The sequence below is a fragment of the Phoenix dactylifera genome, chromosome 9 (genome assembly GCF_009389715.1).
Source record: "Phoenix dactylifera cultivar Barhee BC4 chromosome 9, palm_55x_up_171113_PBpolish2nd_filt_p, whole genome shotgun sequence".
Classification (NCBI taxonomy): Eukaryota; Viridiplantae; Streptophyta; class Magnoliopsida; order Arecales; family Arecaceae; genus Phoenix; species Phoenix dactylifera.
The window spans coordinates 14,956,575-14,977,081 of record NC_052400.1 but is presented as its reverse complement, the minus strand read 5'-3'; the positions used below and the strand labels follow the sequence as shown (position 1 = coordinate 14,977,081).

The 20,507-nt window shown below is 36.6% G+C and overlaps 1 protein-coding gene across 2 annotated transcripts; it reads left to right on the top strand.

Annotated features, from left to right (window-relative positions):
- The first annotated feature begins 4,398 nt into the window (after positions 1-4,398).
- Positions 4,399-14,838, top strand: LOC103701611 (two-component response regulator ORR21-like). Of its 2 annotated transcripts, none has more exons than XM_039130158.1 (6): positions 4,399-5,108; positions 6,987-7,139; positions 7,226-7,621; positions 7,819-7,895; positions 12,064-12,706; positions 12,796-13,278. In XM_039130158.1, exons 1-6 carry the CDS (start codon positions 4,922-4,924, stop codon positions 12,828-12,830), a joined length of 1,491 nt encoding a protein of 496 aa, XP_038986086.1. In that variant the 5' UTR covers positions 4,399-4,921; the 3' UTR covers positions 12,831-13,278. The 2 variants fall into 2 exon arrangements, with proteins under 2 accessions (XP_038986086.1, XP_038986085.1); XM_039130157.1 differs by adding an exon at positions 14,492-14,838 and having other exon boundaries at positions 4,416-5,108; positions 12,064-13,513.
- Positions 14,839-20,507: the final 5,669 nt, after the last annotated feature.

The window sequence follows — 20,507 nt, the reverse complement described above, 5'->3', positions numbered from 1 at the left end:
ATATTTAGTATCAGTACAAGCTTGAGAAGTAAGTCGTCTGCAATAATAAAATGAATCTACCATGAAGGGGACATCATCGAGATGTAAAATAGAATTTACCATTTAATCTGACGTATAATATGTGCATATGATTCATGAACATAATAGATTTGAACATACATTAAGATCACATAAAAATGTGGATTCAGCAATGGAGTATACTGCCTGCTTAACAAACAAAATACAGTATATGGGGATAAAGGTCTTATTTTTCTTGTTTTTTTATTTTTTTACTTTCCTTTCTTCTTCAGCTGAGGCAGTGCCTCAGGGATTATTTGGTTTCTCTACAAGTGGATGGTTCAGCTAATATATAGGAAGAAATTCCTTCCCATTCTTTGTGACCACAAAACTAACTGCAATGGAAAACACATCATGAAGAGCATGAAAGTGCATGCCATTGTTCATTTTTTGATATTATTATATTTTCCTTGCTCACATAACCATTGCATTATGACTGACCTGCTATTCAAAACAGATGACTACTTTGTTGCATTGTTGCATTTCAAGACTTGGTACACTATTTGAGACAGATATGACGCCTTTGTTGCACTGAAAGGAGAATGTGCAGGAGTTTTGTGAAAAAGAATGCCATCATTTGAAGAGTAACACAATTTTTTGCAAGAAAACGTGATTCAAGGCAAAGATAACTATACTACTACTGCATTTTGCATTTTTAGATTGTGCCACCCTATTGGAGATGGATAACGGTTTTATTGTATCATGGGAAGACTCTGTGCTTTCTATAATGTACCTAGGATAATTTTTTTAAAATTTTTTGCCTACTATTTATTATAGAATTAATGCTTCTTATTTCTCTCATGATAATCTGTTATAGCCGGTGGAAAGTCCAAGCGCAATCCAAGGATCATAGTTAATGTTCTGCCTATCCTTATTTTGCCAACATTTAAGGGTTATAATTGATTCATCTGATGGTTTGATCCATCCTGATGGTAATCCTTCGCTCTGCAATGTTTTGGAATGTATTAAATAGAAAATAAAGGAAGTTGGGGGCCAGGAGGGGCAAATACAAGCAATAATATTGTTAACATAAGCTAAGAATATACACAATATATCCCATATATTTTTTAGCAAATAATTAATCCATCCTGTTGAATTAAGCATCTACCTTATATCATTTGTAGTCTATAAGATTCCAGCACTCGCTTTCCATCTCGTCATCTTCATATCCTACGCGCCGTCTTGCATTACATGATACTTTTTTTTTTATTGCTAAAACGTATGATTCATACTGTTCTAGTACAGATACATTCAATAAGATCAAAAAATAACAAGCGTTTTAGATAATTCCTTTTCTCCAGCCTATCCGCAGTCTAATTCGCCTATCTAAACACGTGTTTAGCCTGAAAGGCAACATCATCATTCATTATAGCTCGAATGTTTCGAACCAAAAGGCGATTATACTCGGGTGCCAGGAAGTGGTCGCTAGAACCACCTTTTGGACCTTGACGTGGTTCCGGCTCAGAAGCAGCAGGAGCCATGGATGGTGCCGTGATGGGATGGCGGCTTGGATTGGCATTGGTGGGAGGCCGCCAAATGGATAAGAACGTGGCATGTGATGTGGGCTTCTCATTTCTCGTCCACTCGAAAGATGCGGATTAGCACAAGCCTCCTCTCACAAGTGGGGGTCGCTTGTGCTTTTTGTTTTACATGGTCTCAAGCTCAAATGGAATTGACAAGGAGATCTCGTGCATGCTTTCATTGGGAAAATTCTGGAGGGTGCCAACTGGTCCTGTTGGTAAAATCCTGATGCTAGAGATATGAGTTTAATCTCACATTCATTCTGATTTCTGGACAGACTTCTACCATCCTAATTCCTTATGATAAAAATCTAAAAAGCTCTGCATGATCAGTGTGAATCCAATGGACTTGAAAACACTTTAATAATGATCATCAGATAACTGTCTGAGGCTCAAAACTACAGTGGGCCATATTCTGAAGAGAAAATTTAAAAAAAAAAAAAGAAAACCATATATACTATGATTTTAAGACAACTTCATCCAAAATCATCAAAGTTGCACACACTACCAATCCAAGAGATTTGGAAAGATAAGTAGCCAATAATAATGTTATGATAATGCAGTATTTAGGTATAGTAATATAGATATATTTAAAAATTGATGGTATAAAATTATTTAAAAATAATAATATAAAAAAATATGTTTTTAGTATCTTCAAACAATAATTATCAGATAGTACTCTCTCTCTCTCTTATATATATATATATATATATATATATATATATATATATATATATATATATATATATATATATATATATATATATATATATATATATATATATATATATCATATAAATAAGCACTTGATTGGGTTATCTTTTATGTGCCTGCAAGAACACCTGGGCAGCATATGCTTTATTCACTCGTTAACCTTGAGTGCTCCTCAGCACATTATTCTACCTGAGTTCATCCTACCATTCAAAACCATGGCTAAGCAACTTGTAAATTCTATTTATCAAAATTAAAGCTAGAAAGGTCAAAGCATGCAACAATGTCATGCTCTTCAGTAAGCTGTTTAGATGGATCATAATACATAGGAACATAGTAAGACATGCAATCAAAATTGCATGTTCAATTCCAAGCAACATTTCTTTATTCACTTTCAAAAGAGGAAGTTTATATTATTTTACACCTCCATGGCATCAAGAGAATTTATGCTTGACTCAATTCAACTAATCCTTAATCCTAACTAGTTGAGGTTAATTACATGAATTTTTTGTCCTCTATTCTACTCATTTTAGCTCTATACTTTTTTTAAAGATATTGAGATATCAAGTTCTTTCTTACTACTTAATCTCGTATGATTTTTAGTCTACCTCTATCTCTCTTCATTCTTTCTATATATATAAATCGCTCCTTCATACTAGTGCATTTCTCAATATACGTTGTACATATCCAAACTATCTAAGTCAAAATCTTTCTCTTAGTTTATCCTCAATTGGTACTATCTCCATTTTTTTATGCATGACTTTATTTTATTTTACTTTTTTTGGGTGTTACCATACATCAATCTCAATATTCTCATTTCGGTCACACTCAGCTTATACACATGTTGTTTTCTAACTACGTAATATTCTATACCATAAAGAAGAGTTGATCCTATAATTATACCATAAAATTCTTCCTTCAACGTGGCAGATATTCTACAATCATATAATATTCTACGATCATATAATATTCTGCGATCATATAATATTTTAGTTACACTTCTTTATTTTATCCAACCTACTTTAATCCTATGAATAACATACTCTTCAATCTCCCTTTCTTTATAAATAATCAAGAAAATTTATCCTCAACCAAATATTGTGATATTGGAGGCTAAGATCTTCAAGTACCACTTAAATCCACATATCTAAATTTAAAATATTATATAGCTATACAATGTATAAAATGCGTAAGAATCAGGAAGTCAACACATGCCTCTTTTTTTATAGATGAGTATGTGCACTTTCCTTTTTTTTCCTTTGGTAAAGTAGTGGACAATCACCAATAGACGTCCAAAAACAAAAAGAGGAGTGATAAGCCACGTATGATGACATCCAATCAGCAAGTTTATTTTCCTCTTTGAATTTGCGAGATTCCTTAAAAGAATCTAGCTTTCACAACATTCGGCAAATATCAAGAACCATCCAATGAACATCTAAGTGAGGCTAGGATGGCTTGTTAATCTATCTAATCACCATTTGAGGATCACCTTCCAACCATCTAGTTGTTGCACAAAATTGCGACCCAGCATACAAAATAAACAACCCATTGAACACTTCCGAAGAATATAATCCATCAGATCCGATCGATCAAACTTTCCACCTGCATCATTGCTAAAATCTGCATGCAATGCCCAAGTATTGAAGAAGGCCTAAAATAAAAAGCATGACCCCTAAACACCTTCCTTTGTTGTGGAAAATTTCAAGTGCCAGCCCATGTTCCTATCTTTAGAAACTTGTAAATGCATCCTACACCTCCAAATTAAACCACCTGCCCCATAAACCCTCCCCCTTTATGGATTCATTCCAAAATCTTGTTGTAGATGGGCATCAACACAACACAATTCATTGAATCCTCTCACTCAAACCACACTACCTTGACGGACCCAAAAAAAGTCCTGCCCAAAATTGAGAAGAAGTCTCTCATGACCTTCCTTTCGTGCTCCCTTGACCCACTGCATTTAAGTGCCAACGAGTCCCTTTCCAAGTTGCAAACCTAGAGGAAATCTTTTTCTTTTGCAACGCTAGTTTTGGCCACCGGACCTAATATTGAAACCCGGAAATTTTAGTGATTCCCACTGCCATCCACCCGCCGCCTCTTCCAGTGCGCACGCGCTCCACTCCTCTCTCTCTCTCTCTCTCTCTCTCTCTCTCTCTCTCTTTCTCTCTCTCTCTCTCTCTCCCCGTTTCGTTCGGCTATAAATAAACTCCGCCTGCATCCTCAAAGAAAAATAAAGCGGAGAGACGCCGGAGGGTAGTTTATATTGCGGTCTTCTTCCCCGCTTCCCCCCTCTCTCTCTTTCTTTCTCTGGAGCTAATCTTTGGCAATATCGAACCGAGGAAATCTCGTTGGGGGCCGGAGAGGCCGCCTGTTGGAGCTTGGAAGGGGAGTTGGTTCTTGATCTTGCCGCGGATCCGTCCGGAATTGGGGTTGCTTTGGCTTCTCAGCCGGGGTTTTGTGGCGGCGGAGGGGGTTCCTGAGTGGGGGATCGGAGGGGAGGATGGAGTATTGATTGGAAAGGCGGGGAATGGAGGTCCGGGAGGGGATTCGGTGAGGGTTTGAGGTGGTCTGGAGGTTTGGAGTTTTTTTTTCGAGTTTTTTTTCTTTAGAGGGTGGGGAGGGGCGGTGTGGAGATGGCGAAGGTGCAGCAGATGCCGCCGTCGAGCATGGGAACGGGGAGTTTTTATGATGGGTCGTCGTCCAAGGTGAGGGAGCCGATACCGAAGGATTTCCCAGTGGGGATGAGGGTTCTTGTGGTGGACGACGACACGATCTGCTTGAGGATTTTGGAGCGGATGCTCCTGGAATGCCGTTATAATGGTAAGTATTATGGGTGGGAAAGTTCGGTCTTTAATGGTTTGATGGTGGTCTTTGATTTGGTTTATTGTGAATTTGGTTCTTGATTGTTGTTAGAGAATACCAAATTTTTGTTTTCATGATTTTTGAATATTATCCTGATCTGTAAATTTTGTTGGGTTGTATCCATTCGACTTTTGGCTGTTTCTTGCTGCTAGATTATGCTGTATCGTGCGTAGATAAAATGTGAATATTGCCAATATGCAACTGTTTTTTGCTCCTTTGTTTTGTTGGCATACCTGCGAACAATGATTATTAGTCCCATGCTCGTTTGCTTGTGGGGAACATCAAACGTGGATCTAGGTTTTTGGAGTTATGTATTGAAACAGATAGATTGGAGGTCGGGGTGTGCTTGAATTTACTAGTAAATCATTATATTTCCATATTTTTATCTTACTTTTGAGAAATCATATTATATTTAAATAGAAAATAGGTGTTTGTTTCTACTATGGAAAATCAGTAAGTCTGTGGACTTGTGGGCGGCGCCGAAATTCTATGTCAGGACTCAACTAGAATTTTGTAGAGCCAATGGTTTGACCTCTCTGTTTACTTATGTGTTGATACTAATCTTCAGCTACCGAACATCTCCTTCTGTTACATCTGAATATTGAAAATTCTTGAACTTGTAAAGCAAAGAAAACAAGAAGAAAGGATAGAATTTGAATACCTCAAAGTGAAGCCAGCAAGCTTGCAAAAATCAGTCTTTGATATCATGTTCATAAGCACTCATCTATGAGCGGACAGACCTTTTCTCGAACATGACCATTTGCTGGAAAACCCTTCTAGTGGATGCTGGTACTATCACTTTTGTTGTCATTCCTATTGTGGAAGCATTGTTAATAATCACCAATTCCCTTGAGCTGATTTTTAGTAACTGTTTTTCTGCGTACTCCAATTCTCTGATTATTGAATCAAAGATTCAAATCTTTATATTCCATTTTCTCCGTGTCAAGTTTCCATTCTCAGCCTTACTTTTATCTTGAAGAGTCATGAATGATTTAGGAGAACAATCATTCTGTAAGAATTGCCGATGTTAATCCAGCATTTGAAGTGTTGCTAGAGATCCATTCCACAAATTATATTTGGTGCTAAACGAATTTTCTTTTTGTTGGCCGTTCAAGTTATAGAATTTCCTTTAAAAGGCTGTTTGGTTGCATATAGTTGAAGCAAATGCAACTTGGATTACTGCAAATAGCCATATGTATGTGTTTTGTTAAATTTAAAAGTTTATTTGTTGCAAGTAATTCTGATTACACAGTAATTCAAATTATGTGCCACCATATAGACCCTTAGTTTTTTTTTTCCTTAAAAAAAATTTAATGATATATTGTTACTAATCTGGTTGGCAAATAAGTTGTTTGATCGTGTTTAGACCATTTTTGAACCATTGATAGACCAACTAAGATGGCTGTTTGATGATGAAATGACCAAAATGTGGCGCTCGTACAACGAAAGTCATGAAATAGAAGTTGTGCATGGAAATTAGTACTAAGAGAAGTTATGAGTGGAAATAGACAAATAGTTATCAAGAATAATTATGCATGGGAGCAATGCCGAAGGAAAGTTTCATTTATGAGTCCTAATGAAGCTTGCAAAGTCACTTCCTGGGCTGTCTTAGCATTTATGAGTCATATGCAAAATATAAATGGTGCAACTTCCTCCTAAGAAAGCACTTTGATTCCTTTGAAATTGTTCTTTTGATATCTTTCAAGTTTCATTCTCTATGCTGATGCATTGCTTACAGTCTTGTAGAAGGGAAGTGATTTTGATCTACTTGCATAATCAATTAGTTTTTGGGATGAGAGTTATATAAGTAAAACTCAAGCACTTTCTTTTTTGCAGTCACAACTTGTACCATGGCTACAAGAGCACTATCTATTCTGCGTGAGACAAAGGGTGGTTTTGACGTGGTAATAAGTGATGTTCATATGCCTGACATGGACGGGTTCCAGTTACTTGAACTTATTGGTCTTGAAATGGATCTTCCTGTTATCAGTAAGTACTCTTCCTTCTTCATGAAAGTTATAGTTATTTCTTCTATTCTAGGAAAGTTTTAATAAGTTTCATTTATGGATTTGAAGTGATGTCGGCTGATATGAGAACCAGTATCGTGATGCAAGGAATTAAGCATGGGGCATGTGATTATTTAATTAAGCCTGTTCGCATGGAAGAGCTGAAAAACATATGGCAGCATGTTGTTAGAAAGAAGTGGCAAGACAACAGAGAAGCTGAACATTCTGATAGCTTTGAGGATTCTGACCGTAATAGACGAGTCACTGGTGATGCTGAAAATAATTCCTCAGGGATTGATGCAACTGATAATGCCAGCAAATCTCAGAAAAAGAGAAGAGATGGTAGAGAAGATGATGAAGGTGAACTAGATAATAGTGATTCTTCATCAAAGAAACCACGTGTAGTGTGGTCTGTGGAACTTCATCAACAGTTTGTTAATGCTGTAAACCAACTTGGAATAGACAGTATGAATTACTTAGAACCCTTTATTATCTTTTGTATTGTCCCTTCATATTGTTTGAGTTATGAATTCCAGAGAAGTTTTTAGTCATTAGCTTTGGTTGGTTTGTTTACAAGTATGATACTGAAGATTGACTTCCTGAACATAAATTGGAGTTGCTGAGCTTTATTATATTGATGAATTTTGTTGAATTGTCTGCAGAGGCTGTCCCCAAGAGAATCCTTGACTTGATGAATGTTCCAAATCTCACTAGAGAAAATGTAGCGAGCCATTTGCAGGTTTGACTTTGAACTACATTTAAATTTACTTTGGAAGCAACTGATTGTTCTTATTTTAGTTTCTCGTTGTTTATCAATCACATAGAACTCTGTGTTCTGGGATAAAATGTGAAATATCCATACTTCATTTGCTGGCCAACTTATTGGAACAGCTCAGTTTTATCCTTGTTGTTGAACTTCTAATCTCCTTGATCTAACAGAGAACTTGTTCTTTATTCTCCTATGAATCAAACAGAGATATATCTTACACCAGGCATTTTTATCTGAAATTGGGATATTGTAATAGATGATGACCTGAAACTTTGCCAGGATTAATTGGTAGTAATGGGTATAATTGCATTGCTATATCTTCGCATACTTAAGTTGTAAACCTTGTTGTGTGATGTCCTGGGCAAGAATACATTATGTTATGGAGTATGTTGCCCATTAGTGAAATATTTCCCTAAAAAATTATTTACAATTTTGGCATGACTTATGAGGAGGTTGGAGCTCTGTGTTTTACTTTGTATAATTCTTGTTTCGTCTAGTTTTGAACTGAAGAATAAAATTTCATGCCAGAATATGAAAAAGCTAAAGATGTTATGCAAGTTCAGATAAATTATTGAGAACTGCAAAGTCAGAATCACATTTAAAGAAGCTTCTTGAAATTTTATAGGGTTTATTCATAAGAAGCTTTTTGACAAACCAAATTGCATAAGTGCATTATGATGTTGTAAGGAATTAGAGTCAGATTATAGAGGCAGCTTGTTTTTTCTTGGAGTCAGATGGTCTGACCCCGCAAAATATTCCAAAAATCTCTCTTGAACTTTAATGGGTTGAATCCCATTCTAGTCATGTACTCATTACATTTATGAAAACAACATATACAACCTTAGCGTGAAAAGCTTCTCACATAATAGTCATTAATGTTTTATCTGATTATAAGAGGCAGACAAGTGCTGACGGACAACCTGGCAGCTAAGCAATAAGAGCGCAATTAAGAGTCAAGGTAGCCCAAAAACAATAAATTCAAAAAACTAATAAACAGAAGGAGAAATCTAAAAGAATAGTTATAATCCAAAGAATAAAATAGTTTATAAAACCAAAAGAATTCCTCCTTTGAGAACCGTATATGAGAATTTCATCTCGTACGGCTCAAGCAGAACCACACAAATACTGATTTCAACGGATATGTAATAGAAAGTTCAAAACTTCTTAGCCACTTGATTCGATTTGCCCCAAAGATAGGAAGTAACAAAAATCCGGAATCTCTTCTTTATGATGATAATGCCAAAAATATCAAGTTGGCTCATCCGTGTTTCTTTATGTTGATCGGAGATATCCATTTCATGTTAAAACGGATCTTTTATTCTTACATGGGTCCTCCTTTTAGAAAACTGCCTAAGGTTCCGACTAACACTAAAAAAATGAAATAATTTTTCATTATCCAAATTAAAGTAACGAGCCTCCCAATATGGGAGACTCATTACTTCAACTAATCCCCATGTTCTTCGAATGGATCTCTTAGTTGTTAAGAGGGTTGCCCAAAAGCGGTATATAAGGCGTACCCAATAAAGCTTACAAGTAAACCAGATATGGAGATGGTACTAGGGTTGTTGTTTTCATTTTTAGATAATTTCAAAATCATAATGGATCGTAATATGTCTATTGAAGATCACAACTTGGCAACATTCATTACCAATTCATAAAGCAATCCCATCTTTCATACTCAAATTTGATGCAAAACATCAAGGTGGGCCTTCTTTTGGAATGTTGACGGCTGCTGTGACATTTTATAACAGAAATAACGGCTGTGATTTAGTCATTATTCCATTATAATGGTCAGCACTTTCACTGTTCAACGGCAAGTATTTTAAAATCCAGATCCCCACATCTGCTAGAAGAAATTATTTTTGTATTCAGTGGGCGGTGGCGGTGAAAATTTGTAAACCGACTTGAATCTGACCAGTCAGGTTCACGGGTCGGGTATGGATTAGCCAATCCTGACCTGCCAGCAGGTTGGGTCATGTTTGGGTTAGGACCTCTCAACCTGTTGGATCATAGAGAGGGGCTTATACATACATAAATAAATACATACACATATGTATATGTTAAAATCTTCTTATTTATATTGATACTTATAGATATTTTAGAAAATTATATAAAATGTGAACTATTGAACCATTGATTTAATGGCTTCAAACTAACAAGAGATATGAGCTGTAGCACAAATGGTCCAAAAATTAATAAAAAAACTATCTATTTGATATAAAACCCCAAATAATAGTTTTCGTTATAACAACAAATAATAGTTTCAAAGGGGCTGTTGTTTTCTTGTAGAAGTCTGGTTCAATGAATTGTAGTTTCTCTCCTCCTCTCCTTGGGAGGTCTTTGTGTTCTTTCATTTCTTTCAATGAATTGGTGGGCTCTGGCCCTCCTTTCACCTCAAAAAGAAGTCGCTCCATTATTTTTTTGATATCAGCATTATCAAAACCTTGGTTTCCCTAGTAAATCTTCCAACCAAATCCCTGAAGTAGTCATGCTTAGATGAAACATTTCAGTTGAAAGATCAAAACATAATTAAAAGCATCTACTAAAAATGTCTGGTGCAAAGTGTCCTATACTAATGCAGCAAGTGAAATCATTTCTGACTAATGTACTAGCTCCATTAATATCAAATTGTTGAGTATTGTGTTTGTCATCATTCACTGAGGATACCTTCATGATAAAGGAAATAAGGTAACCCAGATTTTGTCCAAGTTCACATCAATTCTTTGACTGAATTTACTATTAATTGAAATGAGACATGAGTGTCATCTTTTGTATGAACAGATGATTTATGTAACATAGCAAGTTAATCTAACTTAAGCAATTAAAAGCGTGAAGTATTTTATTCTCACACATTGAGTGATCAAGGAAATGATAATATATGAAACTCTAGAACATAAATCCTATGACTGAAAAGAAGAACATGTGATGTACAAAAATTGAAATGAAAAAGTTTACTTTTTAAGCCCTCAAAAAAGTTTGATGGTGGTGAGAAACAATTGGTGGCAGGAAAAAGTATTTGGTCATTTCTTGAGATGAAAACCCTCCAGACACTTATGATTACTAGAAGGTTCTTAAACAAAAGGAAAGAATATGTATTACTTAATATATCAGCCACTAGACAATATCAGCTATATAAAGAATATGGTCTTGCTGCTTATGCTGATTAGTATGAGATATAAGAGATGAATATATTTTCCTGTCTCTGTTCAAACATGAATTGCATATAAAGGGATTCTAGTATAAGCATAGATATGAACTGAAAGGATGTCTACATAGTGGTTACCTGAACTGGTACATATAGGGTCTAGTTAAATAGGCAATATGTGAAACATCAGATGAATTGGTCACAAAAGCATATCTATGCTTTCAGGTGATTTTATACGTGGACGTGCTGGAAGCATTTGCATATTCTAGACTTTCATAGAAATTTGTTTTCTGAGTCCATATGCTGAAGTTTATGAACGAACAGAAACAAGAGATGGAACAAACAGAAACAGAAGAGTTACATTTGTTTGGAAAAACTATGATTACAATCTTATGATGAAGGCCTCTCCAAAAACATTTTGAAGTGGCATATGGGTGGAAGAACACCTTTGAGTATCATTAACAAAGCACATGATATTTCTTCGAGTAAGATCTGAAAATATTTCCTAAAATGGTACTGAAGAGTTTCTTAATGTTCAACAACTTCTTTGCCTTATATGCCTTCCTTTTTCTTGATTTTCCTCCCCAGGGAAGATAACACAGGACCTTGTTATTGTTATCATACATACGTCATGAAATTGCTTTATAAAAAAAGCAATGTCTGTTGACCACAGAAGTTTTATTTGCTTATCTAAGAGTTTCAATACCAGTTTCATATTCCATACCTGTGCCAGTACATGCTGGACCATAATATGCAGCAAATGATGGACCGGTTGGTATGCCATGGATCAGAGTTTGATTGTACTTTAAAAACTATGATAGTAAAGGGAAAAGAATGTTAAGGAACTTAAATGATCTAGGAAGATAATTAAAACATCGACATATCTCTTTTTGATTTCCCGTTCATTGTCCGTCGCTATGTTTTTCAGTCTTTCCCTGTACTCAATGTTGACTGACAATTCTAATTTTCTAGCAATTTGCTGAATTTGTGCAGAAATTCAGATTGTATCTGAAGAGATTGAGTATAGCTCAACACCACACTGGGCTTCCTAATTCCTTGTCTGGCGTTGGCTCAAATGCAAAAGTGCCTTTTCTTGGAAGCCTTGATTTCCAAGGTTTGACTGTCGCAGGTCAAATTCCTCCACAAACCTTGGCTGCTTGGCAAGATGAGCTCTTAGGTCGACCTTCTGGCAGCTTAGGAATGTCAGCAATGGACCAACCACTTCTTCAACAAGCCTCAATGCAAGGAGCTAAGTCTGTTCCTATTGAACATGGCATAGCATTTGGTCTTCCTCTGATGAAATGCCCGGCCAACATGCCCAGACAGTTCCCTCAATCGAATGCTGTTAGGGGCTTGTCTTCTGGTTTTCCTACTTCATCCTCCAGTAAAGTGATCTCCGCCAGCAATCTTGGAGGGTTAAGTAATACTCAAAATAGTAACTTGCAGGTCCCCGTGTTACAGCAGCAACAGCTGCATCCTGTGCTATCAGAATCCCATCGTGCAATTAATGTGCAACCATCTTGTCTAGTTCTTCCCTCTCAGGCATCAAAAAGTTTTCAGGAAAGGGAGAATCCTGTGCTTGCAAATCAGAATTCTGTAGTAGTGCCTTCTCGATTATCGACTAGTTTTCAATCAGGTAATAATCCTAATCCTATGAATATAATTGTCCCCCCTCAGTCATCAACCAGTATGCAGGCAGATAATAATCTTGGTCTCATAAATCAGAATTCATCATTGACCAATTTTCAAGGTGGAAATAATCCTGGTCTCATAAATCAGAACTCCATGGTAGTCCCTTCACAGCCGCTGACTAGTTTTCAGGCAGGGAGCAATCCTTCCCCCATAAGCCATAGCTCCAGCTATAAGAAAGGCAGTAGAATTGTAGATTACAACCTACTTTCGTCTAATTCAAGTAATGTACAAGTGGGTGAGGCACAGGTCTCAGATGAAGTCTTCAAGAATGTCGCTGTGCTAAATAGCTGCTCGATTCCTAAATCAATTTCTTCATCAGTGCCATCCTGTACTGATGTCGGTTGGTGGGCGCAGACCCTTCATGGGAATATTGGTCCTGTTAATCAATCTTGTCTCATGCCTAACTTGAGCAACATCCAGGGTGCTGGTGCAGTGTCACAGATTTTGCCTGATCAAGGACAAGGGAAAAATCTTGATTTGCCCAACTTTAGCAACATCGATTGTGGTGGTACAGTGTCACAGACTTTACCTGGTCAAGGACAAGGGAGAAGTCTTGGTTTCATTGGTAAAGGTGCTCGCATTCCCAGCTGGTTTGCTGTGGATGACATTCAATCTCCCACTACTGGCTCGCGTCTAAATGATGATGGAGACATATTGAACCAAGGTCTTCTTGGATCTAATGGCGATCTTTGAAGTGTGGAACCCCATGAGTCCTCAGATTTCAAGTGACTTATATGCTCTCTGTAAATAGGTAATGCAGAGCCTCATCATGTGCTTTATCACATTTTCTGTAGAAAAATGAAATACTACTATGAATCTGCCCTCTATTTGACTGTTTTAATTTTCATATAGTTATTAGCCCTTGATGAATCCATCTTGGTTTTGTTATTTGAATTTAAGAAAATGTTTTTTGTTATTTTGTAACAAAACATTTACTGTTTATTCTGTTATAAAGATTGACTTTTCTCTCAAGTGGGTAAAATGGCCTGAGTTAATTAAGAAATAACATATGTTTACTCATTTACCTATATTTGGTGTATAAACAGCCTTGACAGTATCAATTGGTACTAAGAAGCAGTCATATTATTTTCAGTTTGTGAATCAGTTAATTTTCTTTTAAAATATTTTTCTCTTTCATTGTTGTTGTGGATCAAACATCATTTATAGTTCTAACTCTAGTGGCTGGGTGTTATATTTCGACTTGTAAAGCTCCAATTTCATGTGTTTGCCATCAATTGCAAAAGCTTAAGGGGGAACCTATAATTTTCTCTGCGCCAAGGTAGAATATCCATAATGTGTTAATCTTTTTCCCTACAATGTGTACGCAAATCTGTGCAATTGGACATTCGTCATATACCAGGCCTAAACTGTTTGTTGGGGAAGTTCCATTATATGTTTGACTCGAATACCCAGGTTGTTGTGAGAGGAACTTTTACTGCACACATTTTGCTTTGTACGAACAAATCAAATGCCAAGTGGTACGCATCTACAAATATCTGGTTGCAGTTGTGTAGTTCAGAATCTATGCACATGCGAACATGAATATGGCATTGTTATTTTACCTTTTCATGTACGCTCCTTTTTCCCCCTCCATATTGCATGCACAAGTCATTTTCTTGATCCTGCCTCAGAGTACATTTTTTATATTGATTTGCTGGAATTATTTATGCATGTGGACAACTACTTGGGAGAATATTTTGTAACATTAACCGGTGGCTTTGTTTTGTAGGGATGGGGTGGTAGAATGCTTCGTGAAATCCTTAACAGCACTTCATGGACAACATTCAGGATATCTGATTCAGTCCTTTTTTCCCTTTTCAAACATTTCTATTGTCATTTAGGTTAGTCACCCTGCTCAGGTCCTCAGAAATCATATATGGGACTCAATGTTACTTGTCCTGGGAGGGTGGTGAGTTCGCAAATTATTTTTAGTAGCCTCTATTATCTTTTGTGAAAGGGAAAGATAACTTTCATTGAATTTTTACAGTTACTGTGCAATTGAAGAAACAAGCCCCATTTGTGGCTGTGGTAATTGGTTTAATTTGTTGATTTGATAGAATAGCCTAATTCTATTTTATATTACTAAAGCAATGTGAAGGAGTAGTGGCCCTTTTTAATATTACTAAAGCAATGTGAATGAGTAGTGGGCAGACTGGAAGCCTAGTATTTATCTGTTTTAACAGTGATGTAATTATTGAGCATTGACATTGTGATGGAAGGAAAACAGCGTTTATTAGCATGACCATTACATATAATATGATGGGTCCATGCATGAGAGTTAACCATCAGATCTTATATTTTACCTTATTTTTGTATTCCTCTCTTCAATTTCTTACAAATTGTTTTGTAAATAACGAGCATTGTAGCAGTGACCTAACCATCTTAGACCTCTAAGGCATGCGGGCGAAACTTTATGGCTAAAGTTTTGTGCTTTTATTCCATTACCAAAGATTGTCCTGGTGGTTGGTGCCGTGGTGGGGCAGACTGACCTATATTGTCAGTTGTTTAACTCGGGCTTCCAATGGAAGAAGAAGCTGGATAGAATCAATGCTCCAGTATTTGCTTCTGGCTCAAAACCTCTCGGATCTGGTTTGGGATGGAGAGAAGTAGAATGACAGGAAAAACTACACCAGAGTTGGCATTGATTCGGGCATGCGCGGGAGTCTCACGGCCAATATTGTAGTATTTCTTTCCAAGATTTGTCGTTATTCCATGTTTTCAGCACTTAACGGTTGAGTCCTCTTCTGAAAGTTTGGAGATTGTGTCGTCCAAAGCATGCTGCCTTCACCCTAGAGTTGTACTTAAAAGCTTAGTTTCCTTTAATTCTGGAGTATTACTAAGCTGCTTCACAGGTAACCCCACAAGTTAGAAACCAGGAATTACATTCGATTTACATTTAACGGGGTATGCTCATCCGAAATTTTTTTCATTTTTGGCCGTCAACAGTACACAAATTTACCAAATTTTAATTTTTTAACATATGTTTTGCCTTCTCGTAGAATGGTTGTTGTCATTAGTTACGTGTGCGGGTTACAGCTGGTTAAGTAAATACACTCACGAAAAAGAAAAGAAAAAAAAGAAGGTGGAAATAGAATCGTTGTTGTCAGTATTGCAGCAGAAGAAAGATAACACTTTTATAGGTATTTTTGATATTCATATAAATGCCATTATTATTGTAGTTTACAAATAATGATGCAAAGAATATTATATAAATACATATATATACTAAATCCTGTCGATACTCTTTATATGACTATTTTACAGGACAAAACAAACTGTTTTTATATCGCACTCCCACCCTGTAAAGGGGGGGCTTAAGCCTCCACGTCTATCCCTCTCTTTCTCTCTCTCTCTAATGGATAAAAATGAGGAGAATTTTGACAGAAAATGGGCTCTTCGAGAAAGGTCGGTATGAGTAATTACTACTAGCATGAGCCTTCGTAATGATGCCACAAGCAATACTTCTTTCCTGTTCAATTTCTAAGCTCTAGTTTTTATCGGCTCCTCTTCCTTGGATGCAGAATTATGGAGATGAGACTCTTCTTAGGTTCTCAAGTGCAATGCCCATGAACCCAGAGAAGGCAGATAAGATGTTGATGGAGTACGAGAAATGGAGAGCCGAGATCGCCCCATCAGGCTACATCAACGAGGAAGTGATTGCCGACGATTTTGGTAGTCCCAGAAGGCTTTCCTCCAACAACCAACGAAAGATGATCACTCCCTGGCCATTGTCCAGGTTTGCAAACAGTTACCCTCCAAGGACCAGCTTCAATTCAACAATATATATTCTCACTCAAAACTTCCGTCTTTTGAGTTTCTCTTAGGACTCAAAAGGTTCAGCCATGGAAGCTTTCGCCAAGGTAGACAATAATAAGGACCCAGACAAGACACGTAGTATTCATAATTCATATCATGATCAGACATTTCCAACAATCTAACAATTTGGTGGGAGAGTTTCCAAACCACCCTTCTTTATAACCCAACCACCTCAACTGTTGAATCCTTTAATAAGGTAGGTAGCATTTAATACTATCCTTAAAAGGGAAAATTTGATGGGAGAGTACAAAGTTACTCTCCTTATGGTCCCTAAAAGCTTAGCCATTAAATCTTCTGAGAAGGGTTCCATATACACTATACAGCTTGGTGTGGCAACATATATTACTCTCCGGGTAGCATCTGACATTCTTTATTCATTGATGTACCGAAACTTTATAAAGTTATTTTGCCACCCTAGAAGTTTTAGGGGCATTTGGTTTTCGCATTGCAGAAATGGTTCTCCCATGGTCCTTTGCACTAGTAGTGTCACTCAGAAATGATTAATCCTTGGAAGTGCGCCATTAGAAATTTCAGCGGGGTGTTATTGTCATTCTTCTTAGGTGTCCTAATCCTCTGCCAAACGCCAATTATCCCTTATTATGCACTAGTTAATTGTTATTTGTTTCTAGGTTATGCTTTGCAAGTAAAAAGAAAGCAGCCAGTGGCATCTAAAATCATGGCATCTTCAAAATTTATGGTGCCTAAAATTTTTCAAGCACCTCATTTACATTAGGGACATTGTTTACGAGGATAGTCATAGATCATAGATATTTCGGTGAAATAATTATAATTCGAACTAAACATGAAGCATTGACATAGGAGGAATCAGAAAAAGGAGATAAAGTAATGCAAAGTTTAAAAAAATAATAATAAAAATATATCTTAGAAGATGATGTTATTTTAAATGAATCCACTGTTTTATTGGATGTCATTCCCCATTCTGTATTTTTATTGGCAATTATAATGCCTTGCAATTTACCATTGTATTGTTTTCCTCTGTTTTTTGACGGTTTGGGGTGTATCTGTTGGACAAGACAATTACAAGGTAAAAAAATTATGCTGCATTTTGAGAAAATTATGTATTTTCATATTTGTCCATATACTATATAAAAATTAGACATAGCTTAACGCTGTTAGAGACACAACCAGCACATTGAACTGAATGTTCAGGTTACAGACATTTATCTCATGGCACGTAAGTTGATTTCATATGCAGCCCATAAGATGCAGGCAATTTGGTTGCTAGTCATGATGTTATTCCAGGAGAGGGCTCATGGGCATGACTAAGTCATTTGTTGTCTAATAACATTATAAGGATGTTCAAAAAAATTTGATCAGATTAGAACAATGGGCAAGAAGATGGTTGAGCTATGAGCTATGTCCGAGAACCCAAAAATTAAATGAAAAATTAACATGTCTGAGAGCAGGCATCAAACTTGGCCAATTAGTTGAGCTATGAGCTGACAACATACATAGGATACAATTCTTGTTTAGGCATATATCGGCGACACTCTCGTTGAAGCCTTTAACTTAAATCAAATCTCATATCATGGACCCATTATTTGTCAACAGCACAATCAAAGCCAGTTGATAAACATAAACCATATAGGTTAGTAGTCAATCTTAGTATTTTCTCTTCAATCTTAGTTTTCTGAAGTAGGAATGTCCCAATGTTGCATCTCCAAACTAGCAGTTAAACATTATGCAACATCAAGATATTTCTTATGGGACTCCCATAGAATATATAATGATCCATAAAAGTCATGAAGCCATCCATGAATCTGAAAAAGAAAAGCATTATGCTAGTTTCCATTAGTTTTAACATATTCTCGATTCCCGTCGTTAATGAAGCAGTTTAATAAAATGAAACTGGTTCAGGATGTGAAGTTCAGTCACTGGCCAGCTAATGTTTAAATGAATAGGCAGTACATATTGTTGTTTATCTGTTCATAAACAATTGTTTATTTGCTTGAATTATACAAGAAAGTTATCACTGTGCATTTTTTGTATTGAATAAAGCATGTGTATGCTCATGCCTTATTAATCATATTTCTATGTGATCCTGAATTACACCATACTTTTGTGCAGATTTTAAATTTAAATTACAATGATGATTCCAGGGCAAATGATTAATAATGTGGCTGGAGTAGTCCAAGATTAAACTCGATCTGTATTCTCTTGAGTCAATATGGAAATAGATTTGATAATGAATGAGATTGAAATCATTTGATCAATTATTTAGGGTAATCTGCAGCCTTTTCACACTAATTTGCACCATTTACTAATAATAAAACTGAAAATTTCCATGCAAACCTCATGAACAAATTTTGCCTTAAAAAAAAAGGAAACTCTCAGTAGTCATTTAAAAAGAGCACTTTATCTATGAAACATGGATGAGTAGTCATTGACTGTAGCTCAGTTGACCAGCATCTAAGGGCTTTGCCCTTCAAGAGATCCAGGGTTCAAATCCTGGATATTATTCAAAAATCATTGATAAGTGAATGAAAGACAAGGTCTTTTCGATGTAGAGCAGGGTTTAGTGTCTGCCTTATATTCATTGAATATGCTAGTATACAGCACAATAAAAGAAATACAAAGAATAAATATCAGAGTTTTAGATGATAAGAAAACCAATCAAAAAATGTTCTTCTTCAAAATAAAATACCTAGAGTAGAGAAGAAATAAATTACAAGAGACTTGGTTCGGTTATACTCTTGATCTGGTATTCTGCTGGCTCTCCACCCATCCTAGTTCTCAAAAAATTAAAAAAGAAAATCTAAAAATGATTCAGCTGGTGCAAACAAGTAGATTTTGACACAAGTACAATCTACATATTATATTATTTCTTACAACCATAAACTTCACTTTTAAATAAACTATCGTCTAATGATTCAACTTGGCATCAATGTCTACTGATCTTCAAAACCAAAAAAATAAAAATAAAAAAGTTCTCCCTTTCCTTGCAACAACAAGCTCTCTTAGAAAGTTTAGAAAATAATTCTTTTCTAACCATGCTCCCAAAAAAAACAAAAACTTAGGGCCCGAAACCTAGAAATAGGAAGGAAAAATCTTTGGCCAATGATTCAAAAGCTAAGAGGAGAGGAGAAATGCTTTACGTCCCGAGATCTCAGCTATACCCAGAACCCTTCTCCTGCGCGAAAGCCTTCATGTGCCGTTGCCGCGTTCGTCGAAAGAGGCTTGGATCGTCAATATGAGGGACTTTCATGTAATATTATCGTTCGATAGGGGTTTATACATGCAAGTTTTGGATTGTCACATGAGGGACTTTCATGTAATATCAGCGTTCGATAGGGGTTTGTACATGAAAGTTTGAAGTAATATCAAAGCACGGTTAATTTGCTCCAACGCCCGTCTGCCACTCATGGCGTTTCGGATTTATGCGCACAAATTCGCCGCACGGCATTCATCGTCCCATGCACGTACGATCTCGGCGACCTAGTGGCTGGTTAACGGGAGGCCACGTACAATGGTTCTCATGCACCCAAGACATCTAATTTGAATGGCCGATGAGAGGCTCCGACCAGGAATCCAATGCACATCTAACACGCGCATGGTTTAGAAACCAAGTTCCTAGCGACTCTTTCCTACGTCCAGATGCTAGATCCTTGACTTGATGCTGGATCCACGTCGATGGTTCCATCGAACAAGTTGATAGAGCCATCCCCGAGCCAAGAATTCAAAAGTTCGGGACCACTGACACCTCATACATATCACAGTGTAGCACGGATCGCACAGATTCGCACAATGTGGACCATTTCTGACACACCACAATCTTTATGTCACCCAAGGGCTTCTAGAGACTAGAACAAAGTTTAATAAAAAATCTAAACCTGTTCTTTAGCTCCATAGTACACTATACTGGTCCAAATCAAACGACATACCATATTATACCAATTCGGTACTAATAC